Source organism: Dipodomys merriami, unplaced genomic scaffold, assembly GCF_024711535.1.
Source record: "Dipodomys merriami isolate MVZ:Mamm:240054 unplaced genomic scaffold, mDipMer1.0.p SCAF_68, whole genome shotgun sequence".
NCBI lineage: Eukaryota > Metazoa > Chordata > Mammalia > Rodentia > Heteromyidae > Dipodomys > Dipodomys merriami.
Window position 1 is genome coordinate 1,948,354 of NW_027206268.1, and position 25,845 is coordinate 1,974,198.

The 25,845-nt window shown below is 46.0% G+C and overlaps 1 protein-coding gene across 4 annotated transcripts in view; it reads left to right on the forward strand.

The window, feature by feature from the left end:
• Positions 1 to 25,845, forward strand: part of Tmem108 (transmembrane protein 108) — a 134,550-nt gene that overhangs the window by 80,552 nt on the left and 28,153 nt on the right. For 3 of the 4 annotated variants that reach the window (XM_070005277.1, XM_070005279.1, XM_070005280.1), the window contains one exon: positions 926 to 1,011. In XM_070005277.1, coding sequence (XP_069861378.1) covers positions 972 to 1,011 — 40 coding nt within the window. In that variant the 5' untranslated portion in view covers positions 926 to 971. The remainder of the gene's footprint in view (positions 1 to 925; positions 1,012 to 25,845) is intronic. The other variant, XM_070005278.1, reaches the window with a different exon arrangement.

The window sequence follows — 25,845 nt, forward strand, 5'->3', positions numbered from 1 at the left end:
AACATAGACCTTTTGTCTTTCCTGGCTTATCTTTTACTCAGTATGATATTTCCCGGATCCATTCATTTCCCTGAAAATGATGTAATTTCTTTTTTTTTCTAGGAACTTAAATAGCTATTATTTGCTCTTTAAAACAAAGTAGTAAAATAATAACAACCCAGAAACTTGCTTCTGATAGCGGGGAAGGGGGGCAGGATTTAAATGTACAGTATGTAAAAGGACAGACTTGTTGGAAAGCATATTTATGAGGCTGGACCTAGACAGATACATCTAAAGTCTGAGCCAGCAACTCTTCATATCGCAAGGATAATATGTAATTGGTAGTAGTTTTTCATTTATTCTCTTTTTTTTTGTGGCTACTAGGACTTGAACTCAGGGCCTGGTACTCACTCAGCTTACTTGCTCATGCCTGGTGCTCTACCACTTAAGCCATACCTCCAGTCCTCATTTATTCTTACCTATATTTTCTGTTAACCATAGTACCCAAATATTCCATAATGAAAGTATCCTTTGTATTGAGAAAATGAATGCAGTTTCAAGTGTGATTGTGGTTTCTTATTCTTCTTGTTTGTTTGTAAGCACCTGAGCAAAAATGAGATTAGGAAAGAAACTTCTTGAGACTAGAGACTCTGCAGAGATTCACAGAAAGTCCTGAAAGTTCCAAAACCAGACTCTTACCATCTAGCTGCGTGTGTGTTTTCTTCAAGAGAGGCATATGGTTTCAATGTTGAGTCAATTGATTGGTGGTGATTTTGTAACAGAGAACATCATAAATTAAAATGTTTTTGGTATATCTAACCCAAGATTTGTCTACTTCAAATGTAGGTATTTTACAACCAGGACCATCTTGATTGGGAGCTCTTTCTGACTGTTCATTTAAAGTACGCCCCCCTGGATGTTACAATTTCTTCTCCTATTTTCCTAGACAGAATCATGAATAAACTGGAGGCAACGCAGGACCAGATGATACCATGAAGAGAAGCTTACAGGCCCTCTATTGCCAACTATTAAGTAAGTCCATCCCACCTTTCTTTTTTCTTGGTTGACCTGTTTTTGCCACTAACGCGCCAGAACTTACACAAGACCAAGAGTGGGTCTATGAGAAAGGGCACTGAAGTTTTCCTCTGCGTCATCTAGATACGCCATCAACCATAGAATCATTCTAATGTTGTAATATAGACTCCGCTATCATAATGCTAACATGATGTTTGTTAAGCATCATCCAAAAATGTGTGCCGAAAGCATCCTTGCTCTCGGGTTTGTAGTAGTGAAAGGTCCTTCAATATAATCTCCTATAGGTTCTTGATGAGGAAGAAGACTGTGTCTTCTGAATTTTGTCACATAGAATCAGTTATCCTTTGGTGACTATAAAGCCTTTGGCTTGGAATGTTGTGGATGGATAGATAGATAGATAGATAGATAGATAGATAGATAGATAGATAGATAGATAGATTGTAAAAGAGATAGAGAGGGATTTCTTGGGCTGGGAATATGACTTAGAGGTAGAGTGCCCTGGGTTCGATTCCTCAGTACCACATAAACAGAAAAAGCCAGAAGTGGTGCTGTGGTTCAAGTGGTAGAGTGCTAGCCTTGTGCAGAAGAAGTTCAGGTACAGCGTCCAGGCGCTGAGTTCAAGCCCCAGGACTGGCAAAAAAAAAAAAAGAGATTTCTTAGGTTTGGGGTAGCACACTAAGTGTAACTTTCTAGATGCTATCTATGTTTGGGGATCACATCACAGAGTTCCTGTTGCATTAGTGGCCATACAAGCCTTTGGGACGGGGGTGCTGCTCAGTGAATGGAAAAGCCGATAGCAATGGAGTGCTGATGTGCTGACTGACCCACTTGGAACAGCCGGCATTACCCGCTCCAGGGCAAGGCACCGAGTTGGAAAGCCTGGAGTTCATTGTCATTTGTCTAGTTCTTGCTGAGGCGAATGGAAGTCCTGTCTTTCCTAGACTAAGCAACTCCTGTTCCCTTTTCCTGAGGAAAAAAATAAAATGAAAAGAGATTGAGATGCAAATCACCAGCCAGTCAGCCCTTACTATGCAGTCATTCAGGTTATATTGTTGTACCCCCAGCGCCCGGCACTTTATCTACAGACAACATCCTGGCTGAGTGTTTAATTGACTCATTTCTTCTGCCCAATTCTAATCCCTGCAACACAGATCACGTCAGGCTATTTCAGTCTGGTTGGACAACAGCCAAGAGTCATGGGGACAGCTCTCGTGTGCTTTTGCCATGTGTTTTAAAGGACTGTGGGTTGGTTGCCTTTAAAATAAAAAAAAAAGATAAGCTTGTTTGTTGGAGAAAAGGCTTTATACATTGAAGAAGCAATGTCATCAAGGAATGACTAACTGCTTTGATGGGGAGAGGAGACATTTAAAGGATAAACAAGATTTTCATACCCACATGCACACACACATACACACCTCAGAAAGGAGAAAGCAGTCCGATTTCACACACACACACACACACACACCTCTCTCAAAAGGGAGAAGACAGTCATTTGATCATGTCTGCAGCAGAGAAGCAGGAGAAGCAGGAAATGAAAAGGAAAATCATAGTAGATTAGGAAGCACCAAGATTTTTGTGGTGTTCACCTAAGCTGACTGTCTGTCCCAAAGCTGGTAAAAATATTTTAAGGTCATACATTACTTGAAAAGCATTGCCTAATTATTCTAACGTTCAGAGACAGGTCTTGTGTTTAACAAGGGTCATCTTCCTAAATGGAACAATTAGGAATGCAAAAGGGGTTTCTGCCGGGCGCCGGTAGCTCACGACCGTCATCCTAGCTACTCAAGAGGCTGAGATCTGAGGAGCGTGGTTCAAAGCCAGCCCAGGCAGGAAAGTCTTTGAGACTCTGATCTCCAGTGAACCCGCCAGAAAACCGGAAGTGGCGCTGTGGCTCAAGTGGTAGAGCGCTCACCTTGAGCTGAAGAGCTGAGGGACAGCACTCAGGCCCAGAGTTCAAGCCCCACAACGGGTCTCAAACATCACCTAGAGAGCTAGAGAAATCACCTGTCTCAACATCTGGTTACTTACCAAAGCTTGCCGGGATAGGCACCTGGCCCAGGTTAGATAGGTCTTTGCTGTTAGCTAATAGGTAGTGCTACTCTCTGGGCAAGTCTTACTACTGGCCCGTATAAACACACTGTGGCTCATACACATCACTCATCCATTCTTTACTTTTGCCTGCACTAACTTTGTCCACTAGCAAACATGTTTTTACAATGTCTAGAATTGACTTGAGAACTAAGAGGCAACACAGACTTGCTGTGTGATTCTTTTATTTTAATGGATCTCAGCCAACTGGTATATCAAATATGGTGTGTAGGGGTGGGGAGGGGGAGCCGAACCATACAGACTGTGCAGATCCGTGTGCAGAGCAGTTTCCTTTCCACGAGGAGTTGAAGGGAGACAACCACAGAGGTTTTGTGATTCGGCCTGCAGAGTGGCCTCCCCTACATGAGATGTTGGAAGACAATCTGTCTTTTTTTTTTTTTTTTTGGTTGGTCGTGGGGCCTGGGCCTGGTCCTGGGCGCTGTCCCTCAGCTCTTCAGCTCAAGATGAGCGTTCTACTTCTTGAGCCCAGCGCCACTTCCGGCTTTTTTTTTTTTTTTTTTTTTTTTTTTTGCTTATGTGGTGCTGAGGAATTGAACCTAGGGCCTCAGGTATGCAAGGCAAGCACTCTACCACTGAGCCACCTTCCCAGCCCCCCACTTCAGTTTTCTGAGTGGTTTATTGGAGACAAGAGTCTCACAGACTTTTCCTGCCCAGGCTGGCTTTGAACCATGATCCTCAGATCTCAGCCTCCTGAGTAGCTAGGACAACAGGCATGAGCCACTGGTGCCCAGCTCAATCCATCTTTCTTCATGGACTCTTCATCCTCTGGACCTCCTTCCCTTGCTGTTTACAACTTCCTGGTGGCAACATGCACCACGTGGGACTAAGTAAGGCCTTAGATTTGGAAGCACAGACAGCCTGAGCTCAAATCCTGGCCATACCCTATACCCATCAGTACCAGTTTGAGCCTGCCTCTCTTACCAGCAGGTGGGCCCTCTGTCTCCCCCACCCCCACCCCTAGACAAATCCCATCCCCTCAGAAACTACTGAGGACCCTTTGCTCTTGAGGAAATGAAGAACTCAGTCCATTAACGGCAAAGACCAGTTCACGGGCCTGTGGTAATGGCAATGACACGCGTGCGCGGGGTCATCCATTAACACTACAGAACCCTACAGAAACGGGAAACATCCCTTTCCCACATGCTGCAATTTGCCACATGAGACTGAATTCATCTGACTGGCTTTGATCAGTGTTTTTCATGCTCCCTTAAGGAGCGCTTCATGCACCTCCTTGCCCAGACCCCGTCCCTGACTCAATCAGGTGGTGAGGGCAGGGAGCCTGAGTGTCATTGACTCTGGGAGTCTAAGCGCTTCTACACTTTACCTGTGCAGCACAGTCACCTAGAGAGCAGCGCTGAATGCCCCTCCCCACTCCCCCCAGAGTTTCTGATCCATTGTATCTGGGAATCTGGGAGTAGGCCAGGAATTTACATTTCTACATCTCCAGTGCTGTGGAAGCTTTGGCCCAGAGACTGACCTTTGACAGTCATGGTCTTTGACTAGGCTGGGCCAGAGAATTTTTGCAGCTTCCTGGCATCACTAGACTATGTGGTAGAGAGAGGTTCCATCCTGGAAGAGAACCAAGAGTTGGGGCTGGGCATAGTGATGCATGTCTATAATCGCAGCTCTGCAGAAGACACTGGTGGACCTTATCCAAGACCAGCCGCGAGCAAAATAGCATGAGGCCTCCTTTGAAAAGAACAACTAAATCCAAAGAAGGATGAGAGTGTTGCTCAAGTGGTACAGAATTTGAGGTCCTAAGTTCAAATCCTATAACTGCCAAAACAAACAGAGAAAACCCATGATCCGTTGAAGGTGGGGGGCTGTGAAGGAGCTGGGGAGTTGACAGGAGAATCATAAATGCGGTGGTTTTATGAACTGTTGGAGGATGTTCAGGATATTCTGCAGGTTCATTTTTTTTTAATCATGAGAAGGGCACGGGAGTGGGCTGGCTTCGGGTTGTAACACAAAGGCAAAAAAAAAAAAAAAAAAGAGTAACTCTTAACTGTGACGGCACACTGCTACCTGCCCGCTTTAGAAGTGGATTTTCTAAGGCTATTTCTTCCTCAGTTCTTGCTGGTTGGCTTTTTGTGCAAATCAAATCTTCAAGGCTGGATTCTTTTTTTTCTTCTTCTTCTTCTCAATGATGAAATGGCTCTCTCCAGAGAGAGCAGGGCTCTGTGGTTTTGAAGGATAAGTCATTTGTGCAAAAGATTTCAGGAAGTAGCACTCTCATTGTGACCTTAGACCCCAGAGTTATACTACCCAGTGTCCTTAAAGATGTCCTGTTGAAGCCGACTCTTATCTCCAGTGAACCACCAGAAAACCAGAAGTGGCGCTGTGGCTCAAGTGGTAGAACACTCACCTTGAGCTGAGGAGCTGAGGGACAGCGCCCAGACCCAGAGTTCAAACCCCAGGACTGACTGACATACATGCATGCATACATACATACATACATACATACATACATACATACATACATACATACATACATACATACATACAATTCATGCTTAATGACATCTACAGAAGCTTTTCAAAAGAAGGTCACATTTGCAAGCTTCAAGGTTACACTGTTGGCTGCATCTTTTGGGACAGCACCCACCCACCATCTGAGCTGTGCTGTTGCTGTACACCGTGTGGAGTTGTTTCCTGTAGATCAAGCAGATGGTATTAACATCTGGCGAACCTGAGCTAGGTGCTCAGAAGGCAGTGGTTACGGCCAGGGGGTGAGGAAGGAGTTGAACCAGTCAGGATATGATGGTGTGATGCTCATGCCCGCACGCAACCCTGGTGCATAGCCCCTTCCCAGCCTGTAGCACCAGTGCTGGGTGCGTGATTAATTACACCACTCTTGGTGGGAGGATGAAAGACTGTGAGCCACTGTCCCTGGTCCTGAGCCCCGTTAACACTGGGCAGAAGGGCTTTCACGATCCCCTAAGATGTTCTCTGGAAGTCACATCCGTTGTCCTCTGGGCAAAGCTCTGGCTCCATGCTCACAGCAGTGGGAGTCCCCTAATTATATTGTGGCTCAGAAGAGAGCCCTTCCCCCCAACTTTTTTTGTCAGTCGTGGGACCTGAACTCTGGGCCTGGGTGCTGTCCCTCAGCTCTTCAGCTCAAGGCGAGCGCTCTACCACTTGAGCCACAGTGCCACTTCCAGCTTTTTCTGCTTATGTGGTGCTGAGGAATCGAACCCAGGGCCTCATGCATGCAAGGCAAGCACTCTACCACTGAGCCACCTTCCCAGCCCCGCCCCCCCCTTCGCCCCTTTAAGGCAACAAAAAGCTGCAATGGTTTATTTTGAATTGCCTTATGGAGATGCTCGCTTTCCCCAAAGGGCAGAGAATGAAGGCTCAAAGAGTTCCCCAAGACGGGATCAGTACTGTGCCCCGGGCACACATGACACTCAGTATCCCAGTGGTAGCAGGAGATGCCCAGAGGGGAAACTGAGCCACTTCAGCCAGATGGCCATTACTAAGATTGCAGCTGCTGACCTGGAAGTCATTACCAAGAGGCAAGTACAGCCCTCCCCTCCTCCCCCTCCCCCAGGCCAAGGGGGTGTCCGCTTGAAAGGAAGCCAACGTGGCCGGGCTGCTTTCTTGCACACACGGTCACATCTAAGCAACTCTCACCATGACAACGGAGAATTCCTGCAGAAGGAAACAGAGGCTCGGATGGATAGTCCCGTTTTCCCCCATTGATTTGTTGTTGCTATTTTGACCTGTTGTACATGTAAAATAACTGACCTTTAAAAACAACAACAACACAACAACACTGTACTCTATTTCAATGGCCTAATTATAGAATTGCCATGGGGAAGGGACTTCCCATATGTCACCCTAAAATTGGCCCGGTACTGTCTTGATCATCTCCATCTTTTGACAGGCGTCAGAAACAGCTAGGAATGCTGAGAGGTGCAAGTAACTAGAATCCAAGCCATTTGGGAGAATCACAGTTCAAAGCTAGGCCGGGGATTGGGGGGTGGGCAAAAAAAAAAAGGAGTTAGCAAGACTCATCTCAATAAGTAAATGAGGGGTGTGTGTGTGTGTGTCTGTCGGTCGGTCTGTCTGTCTGTACTCATGGCTGTGTAGGAGATAGGAAGATCAGAGGCCAGCAGGGGTGAGAGAGTGGTGGTAAAATCTATAGAGGGCTGGGCTGTAGTTCAAGTGCCAGAGAATCTGCCCAACAAAACTAAAGCCCTGGGTTCAAATAGTGGAGGGGGGGGAGGAGGAGGAGAAGGAGGGGGAGTCGTCGTCATCGTATCTTTCTTGTGTCCACTCTGTTGGGTCACTTAGGAGAACTGGGCACTGTTCAAACACTTAAAGCAGCGAGCCACATACATTTTAACATGTGGGAAGCATTTGGGACAGTGACATAAACTAGTCAACCTCCTCCACCTCCTCCTCCTCCATCATCATCATCATCCCTGTTTCCCCTCATTCTCCTCCCAGGTCTCTGAATATAAAACAGTACTCATCTCCCCCGCTTCTCTGCTATGAATTTCTCATCAAAGTCACACTCTGGGAGTCAGGCCAAAGGTCATCCCTAAGAGCTGGCGTGGCAGGTGATTGCTAAGCAGTGTCGTCCCTGTCCCCCCCCCCCCCCGACCCCCCGCCCCCCGCACCGGGTACAGATGTCATGGAAATTCCCCCTGGATCTCATCCCCTCAGGCATTATTCGATTGCAGTGATCAGAGGAACATGGCTGAGAAGTCTGTTCTTTCCCTAGAGATTCAGCTCTCGCAGGTGTGTTCTCAGTAACATCTTCTCATGCCACCAAATCATTTTTTATCTCAAAACCCACATTTGGAATACTTCCTAATACAAAGTTCTAGCTGGGCACCAAGGGCTCACACCTGTAATCTTAGCTTCTCAGGAGGCTAAGATCTGAGGATCGTGGTTCAAAGCCAGCCCAGGCAGGAAAGTCCCTGAGACACTCAACTCTAACTACCAAAAAGTTGGAAGTAGAGCTGTGGCTCAAGTGGGAGAGCTCTAGACTTCAGCAAAAATTGCTCAGAGACAGCGCCCAGGTCTTGAACTCAAGCTCCAGGACCAGCTTTAAAAAAAAAATACAAAATTCTGATAGCTAGAAAACTACTTAGAGGCTTCCTCCTGAGTCTGATACAAATGGAAAGGGAGGGGGACCCTCTCTGGGCAGGACGAATGTGAAACCGGGTCCAGTTTTAGAGAGAAGCAGTCTCTGTGTCCCAGAGATTACTGAGGAGTTCACCCCTGCATGCCACAAGACAGCTTGTTGGCTAGATGTTAAGTAATCTTCATTTTCTTTCAAAAACAATGTGTCACCCGGTCACTTATGGGTCGTGCCCATAATCCTAACTACTCAAGGCTGAGATCTGAGGACTGAGGATTGAAGCCACAGACAAATCTGTGAAACTCTTGTCCCTAGTTGATAGCAAAAAAAAAAAAGTGGAGGTATGGCCCGAGTGGTAGAGTGCCAGCCTTGAACAAAAAAGCAAAGTGAGAACATGAGGCCCGTAGTCCAAGCCCCAGTACTGGCATGCACTCATGTGCACGTGCACACATGCACATGCACAGGAACACACACAGACACACACACACACACACACACACCAACAAAGAGAACGCAGAAGAGAGAAGCCTGTGTCATACACACAAACCCACGGAGGCACTCAGAGCCCATCCAGGCTGTGCCGGAAGGGTGGCTTTCTCCAGGTGTGCGAAGCTCTTAGAGCAGGGTTGGGGCATCCCTATTACTAGGAAGACCTCTGCCTGCCGACTCATACCATCTCATCCCAGATTTCATGCCATGAGTTGTAGGCCTCCAGCCATTCTTAGAGAGAGAGAGAGAGAGAGAGAGAGAGAGAGAGAGAGAGAGAGAGAGAATGTCATGATATGTCAATATGTCCCTGGGGAAAAGAGCAGGGGTCACTGTCATGTCAAAACGTCGGATGTCATGGGCTTCTGTCATGGCTCTAACTTAATTACCAAGTGACAGTCCCATCTCTGCTAAGGCTGTTAGCAGTCTGGCTTTAATTGAGATATCCACAGATAGCCACAGTGCCTGACAAGCCGGCAAAAGCGGAAACTCCATCCCAGGGAATTTACTATCTTTAACATCCTAAGAAACTGCAGATAGGGCCTCTGACCAAATAAACAAGCTATCTGAAGTAGAATCTTGACAAGAAATCCCTCCTTTCAATCCAGAAGCCATGTGTGGCACCTGACCATTTGGGGCTTTGCTGGGTTAGCTGTCTTTCTGCACACTTTCATAAAGAACCCATTCAAAGCCAGGCACACACCTGTAATCCTCACTACTCAGGAGGCTGAGCAGTTGATCATCAGGGTTCAAAGGCAGGCTTGGGCACATGAATCCAAGAGACTCTTATCTCCAATTAACCAGCAAAAAACTAGAAGTAGAAGTGTGGGTCTGGGGCGAGAGGTAGAGTACCAGTACCGTAAAGGATGGAAAGAAGGGAGGGAGAGAGGGAGGGAGGGAAGGAAGGAAGGAAGGAAGGAAGGAAGGAAGGAAGGAAGGAAGGAAGGAAGGAAGGAAGGGGAAAGGAAATGGCAGGAAGAAGGAAGGAAAAGGAAAGAAGAGGACAGGAGGAAAGAGGAAAGGAAGAGGGAAGGAAGGAAAGGATGGAGGGAGGGAGGGAGGGAGGGAGGGAAAGAACATATGTAAGAACCGATTCAATGCCACACATGAAGCTAGGCAGGAAAAGACATGAGCCCAGAGGTAGGGACATAACTCAGTGATGGAGTGCTTGCCTCCTGCATACTAGGAAAATAAGAGAAAAGTGGGAGAGAATTAGAGCCAGGAGGGCAGAAGTCTGTTTTGTTTTATTTTAGCCCGCTCACCCCTGCAGTTCGAGATCACAGTGTTGTAGACAATTTTGAGACTTTTTTTTAAACATGGTATTTAATACAACTTTCGTGATAGAGTCAAAAATCCTCAAAAGCTCGCTCTCTAGCTATGACAAACTCCCATGGGGTGTGGCATTGGGTGATTGGCAAACATCTGGCAAAACCCCATGGCTCAACTGCTCGAGATGTCTGCCACCAGCAAGGAGACTATTGAGGTGAATTTCCTAAGAAATCAGGGTAACGAGTGTACCAAAGGCCAAGGATGTCTCAAGATGAGAAGGATGGGGAGGGTAAAAAGCTTAAGTGAGGGGCTGGGAAGGTGGCTCAGTGGTAGAGTGCTTGCCTTGCATGCCTGAGGCCCTGGGTTCGATTCCTCAGCACCACATGAGCAAAAAGAAAAAAAAAGCCGGAAAGTGGCGCTGTGGCTCAAGTGGTAGAGCACTAGCCTTGAGCTGAAGAACTGAGGGTCAGTGCCCAGGCCCAGAGTTCAGGCCCCATGACCGAAACAAAAAAAAAAAAAAAAAAAGCTGAAGTGAATCCTTTGGTCAGCAAAGGACCATTGAACACCAACATTTGTTATTTTTGCTGGGTCTGAAAGGCAGGAATGGAAAAAAAAAACCAGATTGGGAGGGGGGACCAAGATGGCGACGGGGCAGTAGGGAAACGCCACAGCTCTCTCCAACCAAAAAGAGAGTTCGAGTTCCAACGCTTAATCTCCCCAAGAGACCGACAACAACAAAAAGACGAACACTCAGAGAAAAACCAGAGGCGGAGAATAACAAAAAAGAAAGAGGAAAAGAATTTCAAAACAGAAAAAAGCGAAGACCCCTCCCCCAACTTTTACTGGCCGCGCGGCAGCGCGCCAAGCCGCCGGCCAGCCGGCCCGGCGGGGGCTGTGGGAGCCCCAGAGAAACAGCAGAGACACAGGGGGCCACTTTCAGAACATCAGGTACTGGTTTGCAGAACAGCAGATCGCCAGGAACAGAGAAACCTACCAGCCGGGAGTCTCCACGAGGATCCCACCCCCACCCCACACTCTCCACCCGAGCAGAGAGGCTCCATCCCGCCAAAGCCGCTCGGCATCAGCAGAGTGACAAAAGGACCTGCGGCAGACCACCCGGCCCGCCTGATCGCGATCGCAACGATCCAGCACTCTCCACCCGAGCAGAGAGGTTCCATCCCGCCAAAGTGGCTCGGCGCGACAAAGGGTCCTGTCTGCAGACCACCCGCCCGCCCGATCACGATCGCAACAACCCGGCGGGGTCACTTGGGCCCCAGAGGTACCGAGAAGAAGCTGCCTGAGCGTGGACACTCTTGACCCAACAGCTTCGACAGAGGCAGAGACAGAAAAGAATCACACAGAGCCACCACCGCCCAACCCAGCCCGGATTGCAACAACAACTGACGACCTACACCACACAGAAACAACCAGCTCCAGGGTGAGTACCCCACAGGGGAAGTGTATCCCTCAAGGGAGACCAGAGCTGGAGGGAATCCCCAGACCCTGACCTAGACTCCCTACCCCAGCACCCGGACCACAGGACCCACTAAAACTGGGAACTGTTTGAGAGCTCCACCAGCCCGTGGAGCACACTCAGCTGGCCAGGCTAGAGCAAGAGCACCCCTGGAAGGGAGCTTAAATGCCCAAGCCAGGAACAGCGCCCCTGGGTCAAGACTACCAACAGTAGAAGAAATTTGAACTGTGTCCCCCAGGCTGTATAACCTAGGGGGTATACACATCAGCACAGGCCTAACAAGCGCGCTCCAGGCTGGGGCCGGAACCAAGCCCGGGGATCCGGCGCCTGAACAACACAACCAACTCCTCCCAATTGAAGTAAAAAGCTGAGCATACGCCTCAACAGAGGGGAGAAAACCAGGAAACAACACTCCCCCGGGAAGCACGCCTGTGACAACAAAAGACCTGGAGGCCCAGGACAAGAGAAGCCCAAACCCCACCAAAACTCCACCCATATACCCTAGACTGGGAATTGGGCAACACAGGCTGCCAGCACCTGATAGTAAGCAGGAGCTCAGACTGTTAAGGCGGCTCAGCAATAGAGTGATAGTCTTGGATGTATGAGGCCCTGCATCTGATTCCTCAGCATCACAAAAGCAAAAAGGGTCAGAAGTGGTGCTGTGGCTCAAACGGTAGGGTGCCAGCCTTGAGCTGAAAAAGCTGAGGGACAGCACCCAAACCTAGAATTCAAGCCCACAACCAGCCCAAAACAAATAAACAAAAACACATCAGGAGCCCATAGCAGACTCCAGCATTTGGGAGAGTGCATCCAGAGCATCTGTTCTTCACAAGAGCACCCGTAGGAGCAAACACAAGCAGTCTAGGCTGCTCAACCCTTCCAAAGGCGGGAACTGTCAGCAATCTACAGCAGAGAGCTGAGAATCCTAAGTAAGTCAGAATAGCAGCTGGAAATAGGCTCCCAACAGAACCCAGATCAGGCACAGACTCTCTCTACCAATACAGAATCAGCAACCAAGCAAAGACAGACACACCAAAACAAAATTGAAGAGCAGTCTCCTGAACCTCCATGCGAAAATCACAGAGAAAAATCACAAGGTTTACTACCACCCAGGACAGCAAGCTCACCCCAAAAGCCAGCAGCCACACAGGGGAGAGCCCCAGTGGGAGCAAAGCAGGAATGGAAGACAAAGGCTACTTCCAAGGGTTGCTGGAGGCAATGACTCAAGAAATAAAGCGAGAAATTTATCAGAAATTGAAAGAGCACAAGGATGAACTATCCAAAGAGATACAGGGTATCAAACAAGAGATGCATGCAAAAATAGAAGCTGCACAAACCTCAATAAGAAGTGAGATAAACGCCAAATTAGAGGTAATGCATACCTCATTGAGAGGTGAGATCAGTACTCTGAGAACCAACATTGAATCCATAAAGGGATCCATTTCCTCCATGCAAACCACAATAGAAGCCACTGTCAACAGAGTGAATGAAATGGAAGGTCGAGTGTCAGATACAGAAGACAGAATACACCAACTGGACCAAAAAGTGACAGATATGGAAAAATTACTCAAATTAAACCAAAGGGATATTCAAGAGCAAGCAGATAATGCTAAAAAATTTAACCTTCGCATAATTGGAGTGGACGAAGGTGAGGAATTCCAGAGCAAGGGAATGCACCACCTATTTAACAAGATAATCAATGAAAATTTTCCCCACCTCAAAAACGACCATCTTAACTACATCACAAAAGCTTATCGAACACCCAACAAGCAAGACCCCAGGAGAAACACTTCTAGACACATTATAGTAAAAATGATAGATCTGAATAATAAGGAAACAATCCTGCATGCAGCAAAAATGAAGAAGGAGCTATACTACAATGGGAAAAAAATAAGAATTACTGCAGATCTCTCCACACAAACAATGAATGCAAGAAAAGCCTGGGAAAGCACCATACGAGCCCTGAGAGCCAATAACTGCCAACCCAGACTGATCTACCCGGCAAAGCTAGCATTCACATTTGATGGAGAACTGAAAACTTTTAATAGCAAAGAAAAACTAAATGAATTCATAAACATTAAGCCAGCATTACAAAGAATTCTAAGAGGGGGGACACAACCTGAAGAAAGCAGCCAGGAACTGGGGCCTGCCCCAAACAGGCATTACTCAAAGTCTAACTGAGCAAGCACAGGAGGAAAGGAAAAAAGAAAAACTTAGGAAAACGGAATGGCAGGGACAACAATGCATCTCTCTATACTTTCTCTTAATATAAATGGGCTGAATTCGCCAATTAAAAGAAAACGAACTGAGGACTGGATAAGAAAACAAGACCCATCCATCTGTTGCCTTCAGGAGACCCACCTCTCAGCCAAACATACAAACAAACTCAGAGTGAAGGGGTGGAAAAGGATCTACCAATCAAACGCCCCCAGTAAGAAAGCAGGTGTAGCTATCCTGATATCTGACAAAATAAACTTTTCATTAAAATCAGTACAGAAAGACAAGGACGGACACTACATATTAATAAAGGGAACAATCCAAGAGGAGGATATAACCATCATCAACTTATATGCCCCAAATATTGGTGCACCCAGATATGTCAAACAAATGCTCTCAAACTTACAGAATAAAATAGATCCCAATACGATAATACTAGGAGACTTTAACACACCACTCTCACCAAAGGACAGGTCTACCAACCAGAGGATTGGCAAAGAAGCTACCGAATTAAGAGAGGCCATACTGCAAGCGGAATTAACTGACATCTACCGAGTATTTCACCCTAAAACAACACAGTACACATTCTTCTCAGCAGCTCATGGAACTTTCTCCAAAATAGACCATATCATAGTTCATGCAAGGAACTTAAGCAAATACAAAGGGATCGACATAATCCCCTGTATCCTATCTGACCACAGTGGAATCAAGCTAGCTCTCAATAACAAAGCATACCGCAGAAATTTCTCCAATACATGGAAATTGAACAGCACACTCCTTAACAATGCCTGGATAACAGAAGAGATCAGAGAAGAAATAAAGCATTTCCTACAACTCAATGAAAATGAAAACACCTCACAAAGAAACTTGTGGGACACAGCAAAAGCAGTCCTGAGGGGCAAATTTATTGCCCTCAGTGCCCACATCAAGAGAATGGAGACAGACCAAGTAAATAATCTCACGTTGCAATTAAAACAGCTAGAAAAACAGGAAAAAATGGAACCTAAAGCTACTAGAAGAAGCCAGATAACCAAATTAAAAGCAGAGATTAACCAATTAGAAAATCAGAAAACCATAACCAAAATAAACCAAACAAAAAGCTGGTTCTTTGAAAAAATAAACAAAATTGATGGCCCATTGGCTAGATTAATTAAAAAAAGAAGAGAGGAAACCCATATTAATAGGATTAGGGATGCCACGGGAAACATCACCACACGTACCCAAGATATCCAAACAATTCTAACAGACTACTTTCAAAAGCTATACTCTCTAAAGGAAGAAAATCGGGCAGAAATGGATGCATTTTTAGAGAAATACAAGTTGCCCAAACTGAGCAAAGAGGAAGTTAACCAATTAAATAAGCCAATATCCTATAATGAGATACAGGAAGCTATCAAAAGTCTTCCAACAAAAAAAAGCCCAGGACCAGATGGATTCACAGCAGAATTCTATAAGACCTTTAAACAAGAACTAATACCCATACTCCTCAAGCTCTTCAGAGAAACAGAGAAGGAAGGAGCTATCCCAAACTCATTCTACGAAGCCAATATCACACTCATCCCCAAACCAGGCAAAGACCCAACCAAAAAGGAGAATTACAGGCCAATCTCCTTGATGAACACAGATGCAAAGATCCTTAACAAGATTCTAGCTAACAGAATCCAGAAACACATAAAAAAAATAATTCACTATGACCAGGTAGGCTTCATCCCAGAGACACAGGGATGGTTTAACATACGTAAGTCAATAAATGTAATCCAACATATCAACAGAGCCAAGGTCAAGAATCACATGATTATCGCTACAGATGCAGAAAAGGCCTTTGACAAAATTCAACATTCATTCATGCTAAAAGCTCTGGAGAAAATAGGAATAGAAGGAACATTTCTAAAAACAATAAAAGCCATTTATGACAGACCAATAGCCAATATTATACTTAATGGGGAAAAGCTACAACCAATTCTCCTAAAATCAGGAACAAGGCAAGGATGCCCACTGTCTCCACTCCTCTTCAATATAGTCCTAGAACCCTTAGCCAGGGCAATAAGGCAAGAAAAAGACATTAAAGGGATCCTCATAGGAAAAGAAGAAGTTAAACTATCCCTTTTTGCAGACGACATGATACTATACCTCCACGATCCCAAAAACTCCATCCCCAAACTCTTAGAAATCATAAATCACTTTGGCAAAATAGCAGGATACAAAATAAACCCACAAAAATCAGTTGCCTTCCTATACACTGATAATGTACAGGAAGAGAGGGAAATAAAGGGAGCAACCCCATTCACAATAACCTCCCGAAAAATAAAATATTTAGGAATTAACCTAACCAAAGATGTAAAAGAACTATTTAATGAGAACTATAAAAAGTTAAAGAAAGAAATTGCAGAAGACACTAGGAAATGGAAAGACCTCCCATGCTCCTGGATAGGCCGACTTAATATAGTAAAGATGGTAATACTTCCAAAACTAATATACAAATTCAACGCAATTCCTATTAAAATCCCAATGACGTACATCACTGAAATACAGAAAACAGTCCAAAAATTCATATGGAACAACAAAAGACCTAGAATAGCCAAAACAATTCTAGGGGATAAAGACAATATGGGAGGGCTATCCATGCCGAACTTCAAACTCTACTACAGAGCTATAATAACAAAGACAGCATGGTACTGGCACAAAAACAGACCCGAAGACCAATGGAACAGAATAGAAGATCCAGAAATAAATCCACAGGCCTACAGCCAGCTGATATTCGACAAAGGAGCCAAAGACATACAATGGAAGAAACACAGCCTCTTCAACCGCTGGTGCTGGGAAAACTGGGCAGCCACATGCAGAAAACTAAAAGTGGACCCCAGCCTATCACCATGCACCAACATCAACTCAAAATGGATTAAAGACCTTAACATTAAACCTGAATCTCTGAAACTACTGCAGGACAGAGTAGGAGAGACACTTGAACTAATAGGCACAGGAAGGAACTTCCTGAACAGAGTCCCAGGGTCACAACAAATTGGAGAGAGACTCGACAAATGGGACTACCTTAAAATAAAAAGCTTCTGCACAGATAAAGCTATCGCAACCAAGCTAGAAAGACAACTAACTAATTGGGAAAAAATATTTACCAGCAATATATCAGACAAGGGGTTAACATCCTGTATATACAGGGAACTCAAGAAACTAATCCCTCCCAAACCCAACACACCAATTACTAAATGGGCAAGGGAACTAAAGAGGGACTTCTCAAATGAAGAAATAAAAATGGCAAAGAAACACATGAGGAAATGTTCATCATCCCTGGTGGTGAAGGAAATGCAAATAAAGACAACCCTGAGATACCACCTTACCCCAGTCAGAATGTCCCACATCCACAAATCAGCCAACGACAAATGCTGGAGGGGATGTGGAGAACGAGGAACGCTATTACACTGCTGGTGGGAATGTACACTCATACAACCACTTTGGAAAGCAGTCTGGAGGGTCCTTAGAAAGCTAAAGATTGACCTCCCTTACGACCCAGTCATACCACTTCTAGGCATCTACCCTGAACAACAGGAACCAATATACAAGGACACATGCACCTCCATGTTTATTGCAGCACTGTTCGCAATAGCTAGGATATGGAAACAACCTAGATGCCCCACCACAGATGAATGGATCCAAAAATTGTGGTATCTATACACAATGGAATATTATGCAGCCATTAGAAATGACAAAATAATGGCATTTGCAGGGAAATGGATGGAGCTAGAAGGAATCATGTTGAGCGAGGTAAGCCAAGAACGAAGAGACAAACAGTACATGGTCTCCCTGATAAGTGGATGATGAATCCAAAATGTTAGGTGATATGACAAAACTAACAGGACTTAAGAAACAAAGAACTCCCACTCATCTGGTTGAACCACTACTAAATATCCCCATGCTGCTGATCACATATATGGTATATAACATATGAGCACCGTTATATATTATAGACTGTGATAGACAATTTGCTCCAGGAAAGTTAGAATGAACTTGTGACTTTAAATGAGCATCATTATTCCACAATACTGTGAATTTCCGGAAATTAAGTAATCACTTAATCACGATCAAAAAAAAAAAAAAAAAAGAACCTTGGGGAAGGGAGGGAGGGAGGGGATGGTAGGGGGAAAACAATGGAGGGGGTAACAATGTTCAAGAGGAAGTGGAAGTGTACTCATTACCTCACTCATGTAACTGTAACCCTCTGTATAGTATCTCTACAATAAAAAAAATTAAAAAAAAAAAAAAAAAAAGAAAGGCAGGAATGGTTCTGCTCATTGTACTGATTTTTTTTGTTCAGTCTGTCATGGGTCTTGAACTCTGGTCCTGGGCGCTGTCCCTCAGCTCTTCAGCTCAAGGCGAGCACTCTACACTTGAGCACCACTTCTGGTTTTCTGGTGGTTCATTGGAGATAAGAGTCTCATGGACTTTCCTACCCTGGCTGGCTTTGAACCGTGATCCTCAAATCTCAGCCACCTGAGTAGCTGGGATGACAGGTGTGAGCCACCAGCACCTGGCTTGTATTGAATTATTTATAGCACACAAAGCCGAATGAAGGAAGTAGCCAGACCTTAGTGATCTGCTGTCATGTTCAACATGGTGACACCAGCATTCGAGCCTTCTGCAGTGCTATGGGGGCTTGACCTCAGGGTGTGCTGCTTGCTAGGTAAACATTCCACCCATTTTACTTTCTGTGTTTTTCAGCTAGCGTCTCCTGGTTTTTCTGTGGGCAAAAATACTTCCATCCTCCTAGCTGTACCTTCCAAGTGTATGGGATTACAGGTGTATGCTGTGGTGGACAGCTGCTCAGGCTTCAGTGTTGCCATGGAGACACAGATGCCACATGGCTAGTCCTGACCATCTTTGTCCCCCTCTGATGACGTTTCAGTCAGAGGTGTCATCACCTGAGTATCAACACAGCTGTGGGAGGCCCCACCTTCTTAAATTTGCTTTTGCTGTGAATAAACATTTTTTTGGGAGGGGAGCACTGAAGTTAGTCAGCATGGTAGATATCGAGGGGATGACTAGAAGAATCGAAATAAAATATAGAATTAAATAGAATTAAGCCAGGCACCAGTGGCTCATGCCTGTCATCCTAGCTACTCAGGAGGCTGAGATCTGAGGCTTACGGTTCAAAGCCAGCCCCGGGCAGGAAAGGCCATGAGACTTTTTTTTTCTGTGAGACTCTTATCTCCAATGAACCACCAGAAAACCAGAGCACTCACTCTGAGCTGAAGAACTGAGTGAGGTACAGCACCCAGGCCCAGAGTTCAAGCCCCACGGCCGACAGAAAGGAAGGAAGGAGGAAGGAAGGAAATAAAAAAAGTTGGTAAGACAAGGCAGGGGGAAAAAAATCCAACAGTCATTAAACAATAAATGTAAATGAGCCAAATTAACCAATTAAGTGCTGCACCGCTCACTGCGTGAAACTGCTACAACTTTAGTGCAAAAGGCAGAACATGGTAGAAAAGGGAAATAAAGTTCGATTCACTGATAACCAGAGTCATAGGGTCCTAGCCTGGTGGAAGGGATGGCAGACAAGAATGGGCCAGAAAACCCCGTTTGTGCACCTGTCAACTCCTGCTGTCAAAGTACCTGTAAGGACACGCCATGCCTGTGACAGGACGTCTTTATTGACATTCCCTCATTCCAGAGTGTCTCTTAGTATTCATGACCGGAGGCCTGGGTTAGATAACAGCACTCTTTTATGACCCAAGATGTCACAGTCCGATGAGTAACGCCGTGTTTGTGGGGGTTATTGAAGGATTAACTATAGACCCATCCCCAGCCCCCAAGTTGCAGGAGCGGAGATACCATCATAAAGAATTTATCAAAGTGATTCATCTCTGTTACTGTAGACAGATTACATTCTCATTCTGTCTCAGAAAGTTTATGGCCCCAGCCCTGAGTAGTTAGGAATGCATTATTAATAATCCCTAGGAAAGCTGTGTGGTTTCAGCATTGCCATGTCTAGAAAATGTGCAACGTGGGAACCTGACCTCACAAGAGCACCACCTCTGGAAACTCAACTCCCTCCAAAACAAGCGCTAAAGCAGTGTTTTTGCCCGGCTTTTATTTAAAGCATGAGCTGATGAACTAGGCTAGCCTCAAACCACCTCATGAGCTGGGGTCCAGATGGAGTAAGCCCAAAACATAGGCAGGTGCTCTCTCTCTCTCTCTCTCTCTCTCTCTCTCTCTCTCTCTCTCTCTCTCTCTCTCTCTCTCTCTCACACACACACACACACACACACACACACACACACACTTACTTTCCTCTCTTCCTCCCTCCCCACTAAGATGGACTGAAACCTCTGAAAGTATGAATACAGTTAAGTCCTCAAAAACCCCCAACCCTCCCGGGCTGCCTTGTGGAGAGCTGATTGTAGAGGATCAGGAGTAGGGGCCGGGTTGCCAGTGAGGAGAGGAGAGAGCGTGGACCGAGCGTGGTTGCCATGGAGATAGCAGAGCATCCAGAAGCATGCCGGAAGGAGAGACAACAGGACCTGCTCAGGGATTGGATGATACAGAACCAGGGAGTCAGGGTAAAAGGAACAGGTGCAAGGTGAACAGGGTGAGCGATGTCCTAACCAGAAAGGAGGAGGGGGGGTCCAGACTTCCCCATCAGTTACCCAAGGTGCACGGCCACACCCAGGGTACCCGAACATCTCCTGACATGGGTGTGTCTGCCTATCACAATATCATCTCTAGAGCCCGGGGTAGTTAGAATGGATGGAAGAGGATGGGGATGAGCTCTAGGAGCGCTAGCGCTTTCATTCATTCACTTGCTTATTTTCATGGTGTTTTTCTGTATTTTGTTTTTTTTTTAGTTTTTGAGATAGTGCATATTTGTCATGTAAGGGGATTTCGTTGTGGTACTTCCATACATGTGCACAGTGCCGTCTGAATATATTCCCCCACACACACACACCTCCACCATGCTTCCTTTCCTCTCCTCCTGCCTCCTCTGCCCTTTTCAAACAACATTTAGTGGAATTGACCATTGTGACCCTCATCATCTTATGATTTTTTTTTTTACACACTGCAAAGACTTTTTTTTTTTTTTGTCAATTATGGGGCTTGAACTCAGAACCTGGGCACTGTCCCTCAGCTCTTCAGTTCAAGGTGAGTGCTCTACCACTTGAGCCACAGCGCCACTTCCAGTTTTCTGGTAGTTCATTACAGATAAGAGTCTCACCAGGACTGGGAAGGTGGCTCAGTGGTAGAGCGCTTGCCTCGCATGCATGAGGCCCTGGATTTGATTCCTCAGCATGACATAAGCAGACAAAAAAGCCAGAAGTGGCGCTGTGGCTCAAGTGGTAGAGCACTCGTCTTGAGCTGAAGAGTTGAGGGACAGCGCCCAGGCCCAGAGTTCAGGCCCCACAACCGACCACAAAAAAAGGAGTCTCATGGACTTTTCTTGCTCAGGCTGGCTTTGAACCCAGATCCTCAGATCTCAGCCTCTGAGTAGCTAGGATGACAGGCGTGAGCCCCTGGCACCCAGCTGCAAAAGACTTTTAGAATGGTTTTGTGTTTTGGCAACATAAAATGACACACACTTGGTCAGTAATCCCCAGGTTGGGTGCTCTCGCTGTGTGTGCCAGTTACAATTTGTCACCTTATGAAAGGTGAGCCTTATATTGAAGTTGTAAACCTTATTATGATTAACATTCTCTCAAAATCATATTTGTCCACCATTTTTTAATTATTATCCTTTGTTGTTGTTGTCATTGGTTGTGGGACTTGAACTCAGGACCTGGCCTCCCCCCCGCCTTTTTTTTTTTGTCAGTTGTAGGGCTTGAACTCTGGGCCTGGGCACTGACCCTCAGCTCTTCAGCTCAAGGCGAGCGCTCTACCACTTGAGCCACAGTGCCACTTCTGCTTTTCTGGTGGTTCATTGGAAATAAGAGTCTCATGGATTTTCCTGCCCAAGCTGGGTTTGAACCACAATCCTCAGATCTCAGCCTCCTGAGTAGTTAGGATGACAGGCATGAGCCACTGGCACCCAGCTTACCATCTTTAAATAATTGTTCAAAGGAGTTGCCACTTAACAAAGCAGTTTGTGAAGACAATGCATCTTGATCAGTCGCCTCTTTCAACGTTTTTCACTCCCCTTCAACCCACCCCTTCCTGCATGTATTCACTTATTTACTTATTTATTCATGAAATACATGCTGTCTGCTAGTCATAGCTAAATGATGTGAGTGCAATAGGATGAACTGGATTTCTACCTGGCCTCTTGTACTCCTGTGTCATTGAGCTGTTCTTCACAAGCGCCCTAGTGCTACAACACATCCTCCATGGTGCAGGCCTTTGTCCTGCAGGAATAATTCAGCCCATTTCCTTCGTGGTCCCGGGTGAGGCTCACTCAGCCTTGGGCGCCCCTCACCCCTAAATCTTCCTGCTATCAGCAAGTCTCGGCTCTTTTCCTTGAGGAACGCAAAGGGTGTCTCTCCACACACGTTCTATTTTTTTTTCCCTATCCCAAGACCCAAACTGCATTCATTTATCACAGAACAGTTCCATTTTAAGAAGCTGCTAATTTCCAATAAATGTGGATGGAGTTTTTGAAGCCCAAATGCTTTAATGAAGCCATAAATCAAGGAACCACAGCCGTTTGCTTTCAATGTCCCTACATAAAAATGGTGTGCAGGAAGGAAGGTTTCCTGTGGCGTCCCGGCGCCGGCTTCAGGCAGTCGGGTAACTTCCCTGCTCAGCTTCTAAACCTGGCTACCATTGGCACAATGCTCTTTCCTCCTCACTTGTCTCTAATTTTGGTGGAGGGATTGGAGGGGGAGCAGTCAGTTGTGGGGCTTGAACTCAGGGCCTGGGGCGCTGTCCCTGAGCTCTTTCACACAAGGCAAGCACTCTACCACTTTGAGCCACAGCGCCACTTCCGGTTTTCTGGTGGTTCATTGGAGATAAGAGTCTCACAGACTTTTCTGCCCCGGCTGGCTTTGAACCGCAATCCTCAGATCTCAGCCTCCCGAGTAGCTAGGAGGACAGGCCTGAGCTACCAGCACCTGGCTGGCTTCATCTCAGATTTGAGCTTTGGCCGCACCTGGCCTTGAACTTGCACATGAGAGAGGGAAAATCACACAAGGTGTCTCTACTAGGTGGGGCCTTGGCCCTGGTGATTGAGTAGCTAATGTGCTCATCTTTCTAGTCATACGGAACGTAGGGTGATACCTGCCCTCCAGCCAGCCGAGTCACAGTTACATCTTTGGAATTCTGCCCCTGTTACCTTATTGCTAACACAAGAAAATGTCTTATCTGTGGTGTAAATTCCCTCTGGTATATATTTTTTCAAATGTCTTAAAATATGCACGCTTCCTTAATACACTTTTTCTTGGCCTCCGTGGATCTCTGTTTCAACATATTGTATGTGTTCTATACAGTGGCATGTATTATTTAAATGAGTTTCATATATACGAGCTTTGTGAATGAGCAAAGAGGTTGCCCTGAGGGCTGACTTTTCTATGAACTACATCCATCTCAAGATCACTTCCTCCTTCCTGCTTTCATTTCCAAAGCATGATCATGGACCAGGTGTTACCATAGTAACAGAGAAAGAACATTCAAACAAAAAAGGGAGAGAGAAAGACCACTGGACTTGCATCTCTACCCAGTCAAGATATAGAGTGTGAAGAAAGTGAGCTGTCCTTGTCCTCGAGGTCCTTAGCTGCTAATAGAGATGGCAGCATTGTATTACTTGTGGGTTCCTGAACATTCAGCTCATTAGCTATTTAGGAAGCACCTACTGGGTGCTAGGGATACATGCAAAAGATAAAAGTTACTAGGCCAGGCATCGGTGGCTCACGCCTGTCATCCTAGCTACTCAGGAGGCTGATATCTGAGGATCACGGTTCAAAGCCAGCCCGGGCAGGAAAGTCCATGAGACTCTTATCTCCAATAAACCACTAGAAACTGGAAGTGGCGCTGTGGCTCAAGTGGTAGTGCGCTCGCCTTGATCTGAAGAGCCGCGGGACAGCACTCAGGCCCAGAGTTCAAGCCCATGACCAAAATGAAAGAAAGAAAAAGAAAAGAAGGCTTTCTGTTCATCATAGATTAATGCCATATAAATGAGCATCCCTGCACTGAGGAAACCCTCTCCCTACCTCCCTGCTCCAAGCGTTGACTTCTGAATCAGCTTAATTTGCTTGTGTCTCCAAGACTGAAGGACAAGAGACTTCAATTTTCAGAAGAGAGGCCACAAGGAATGGAGTAATACAAATAAACACAGATCTGGAAGGCTACACGATAATGTACCTTCTGGAACACATCCTGTTTCCAGACGACCTTTCTAAGCATTGTCTTGTCTGGGATCCGATGTGGGCCAATTAACTCCCGGGTTTCTCACAGTGAATGGCAGCCAGGAAAAATCCGTCATCTGTGTTACCGCCAACAGTAGCCACCAGCCAGTGGTTTTTGCACTTGTGAGGCACAAGTGCACGGCAGGGTGTCTCTTGGTTTGCCGTCTGGCTAGCACCATCTGTTTTCATATGCCATATGTCAATCTTCTCCCCCACCACACCCACCCTTCCACTCACTTCTTTGCAAATTAAAAAATATACATAGAGCGAGAGAAATCAGTTCTGGAGCTCAGAACTCAGAAGAGTATGCTAGCCAGTTTAGGAAAGAAAGGGAAAACAGGCACCAGCGGCTCACGCCAGTCATCCTAACTACTCAGGAGGATGAGATCTGAGGATCACGGTTCAAAGCCAGCCCTGGGCAGGAAAGGCCCTGAGACTCTTATCTCCAATGAACCACTCAGAAAAGCTCAAGTGGTAGAGCACTGGTGTTGAGCTGAAGAGCTGAGGGACAGCGCCCAGGCCCAGAGTGCAAGCCCCACGACCGACCAAAAAAAAAAAAAAAAAATCTCATGGAAATCAGCCAAAATAGGTAAGGGGTGCTAACTTCAGCTGTGCCTGAATGTTGTAACCAAACAAACTCATGTTTCCCTTTTTATATCAGCTTAATAGTGCGTGCTGGGAACTTCGCAGGTCTTCCTTCCCTTTCTCTGCTCTGTTTCGTCTTGTACAAACACTAATCACCTGAACCCCCTGACATCTAACCAGTCTTCCTATGCCTTTCTCCCTGCCATAGACCCTCCTAGCTAGGGGAGCCAAAAGGGCAGTTGTCCAAAGCAGGCAGGCAAGATTCAAAAACATGGCAAGTTTGAGTTTTTCTGTAGAAGAGCAAGAATTCAGAAACCAGAAACTGACCAGAAAGTTAGGCGGGCCTTAAGAACTCCCTGGAGGCCAATTTTATTGTGTTAGTTGTATCAGCTACATCCTCTGGCTATTAGAAAATATTGTTTTTACACACTGAATAGATGTTTAAAATCCCTCTCCCACAAGACCCACAAACTTCCCTATGAACAGAGCTCTCTCTCTCTCTCTCTCTCTCTTCCAATAGGAACATTTAAATTCCATATTTCAAGAGTGATGGCTTGGAATGAATGTCTTAAATCGGGTATTAAAATCTCCAGAGGAAAATGGAGAGCAGCTTTTTACAACCTTCAAGGCTACTCACCAGAGAAGGAGAGAGAAATCACAGGAATTAGCACTATGGTTCAGTGGGCTGCGAGGGCCCGCCCAGCCCCAGGTGTGAAGAACAGAACGCAGGAAGTGTTTCATTTGCAGGGAGAGACAAATTAACACACCAGGCACTTCTCTGACTCCCCAAGGAGGGAGGGAAAGCAGAACTGGAGCCACGCTGACAATATGTCAGCAGCCCATCTCCCTTCCTTGGCAGAAAACTACACTTGGTTTTTTGTTGTTTGTTTGTGTGGTAGGGATTCGAACCTAGGGCCTTACGAGTGTGAGGCAAGCACTCAGCCACAAAGCCATCAGTATGCCAACCTTGTCTTGCATTCTTGGCATCCATTTATCCTGTCTTTGCGGTGGGGAAAAGCCCTATGCTTCTTCTGCATCTGCTTCTTTGAAATCTTACCTTGATATACCTGAAGCCACTCTTTCCCACTTGATATTTGACCTTCCTTCTTGCATCAGAAGTCTTTTTTTTTTTTTTTTGGGTCCGGTCGTGGGGCCTGAACTCTGGGCCTGGGCACTGTCCCTCAGCTCTTCATCTCAAGGCTAGCGCTCTACCACTTGAGCCACAGCGCCACTTCCGGCTTTTTTCTTTTTGCTTATGTGGT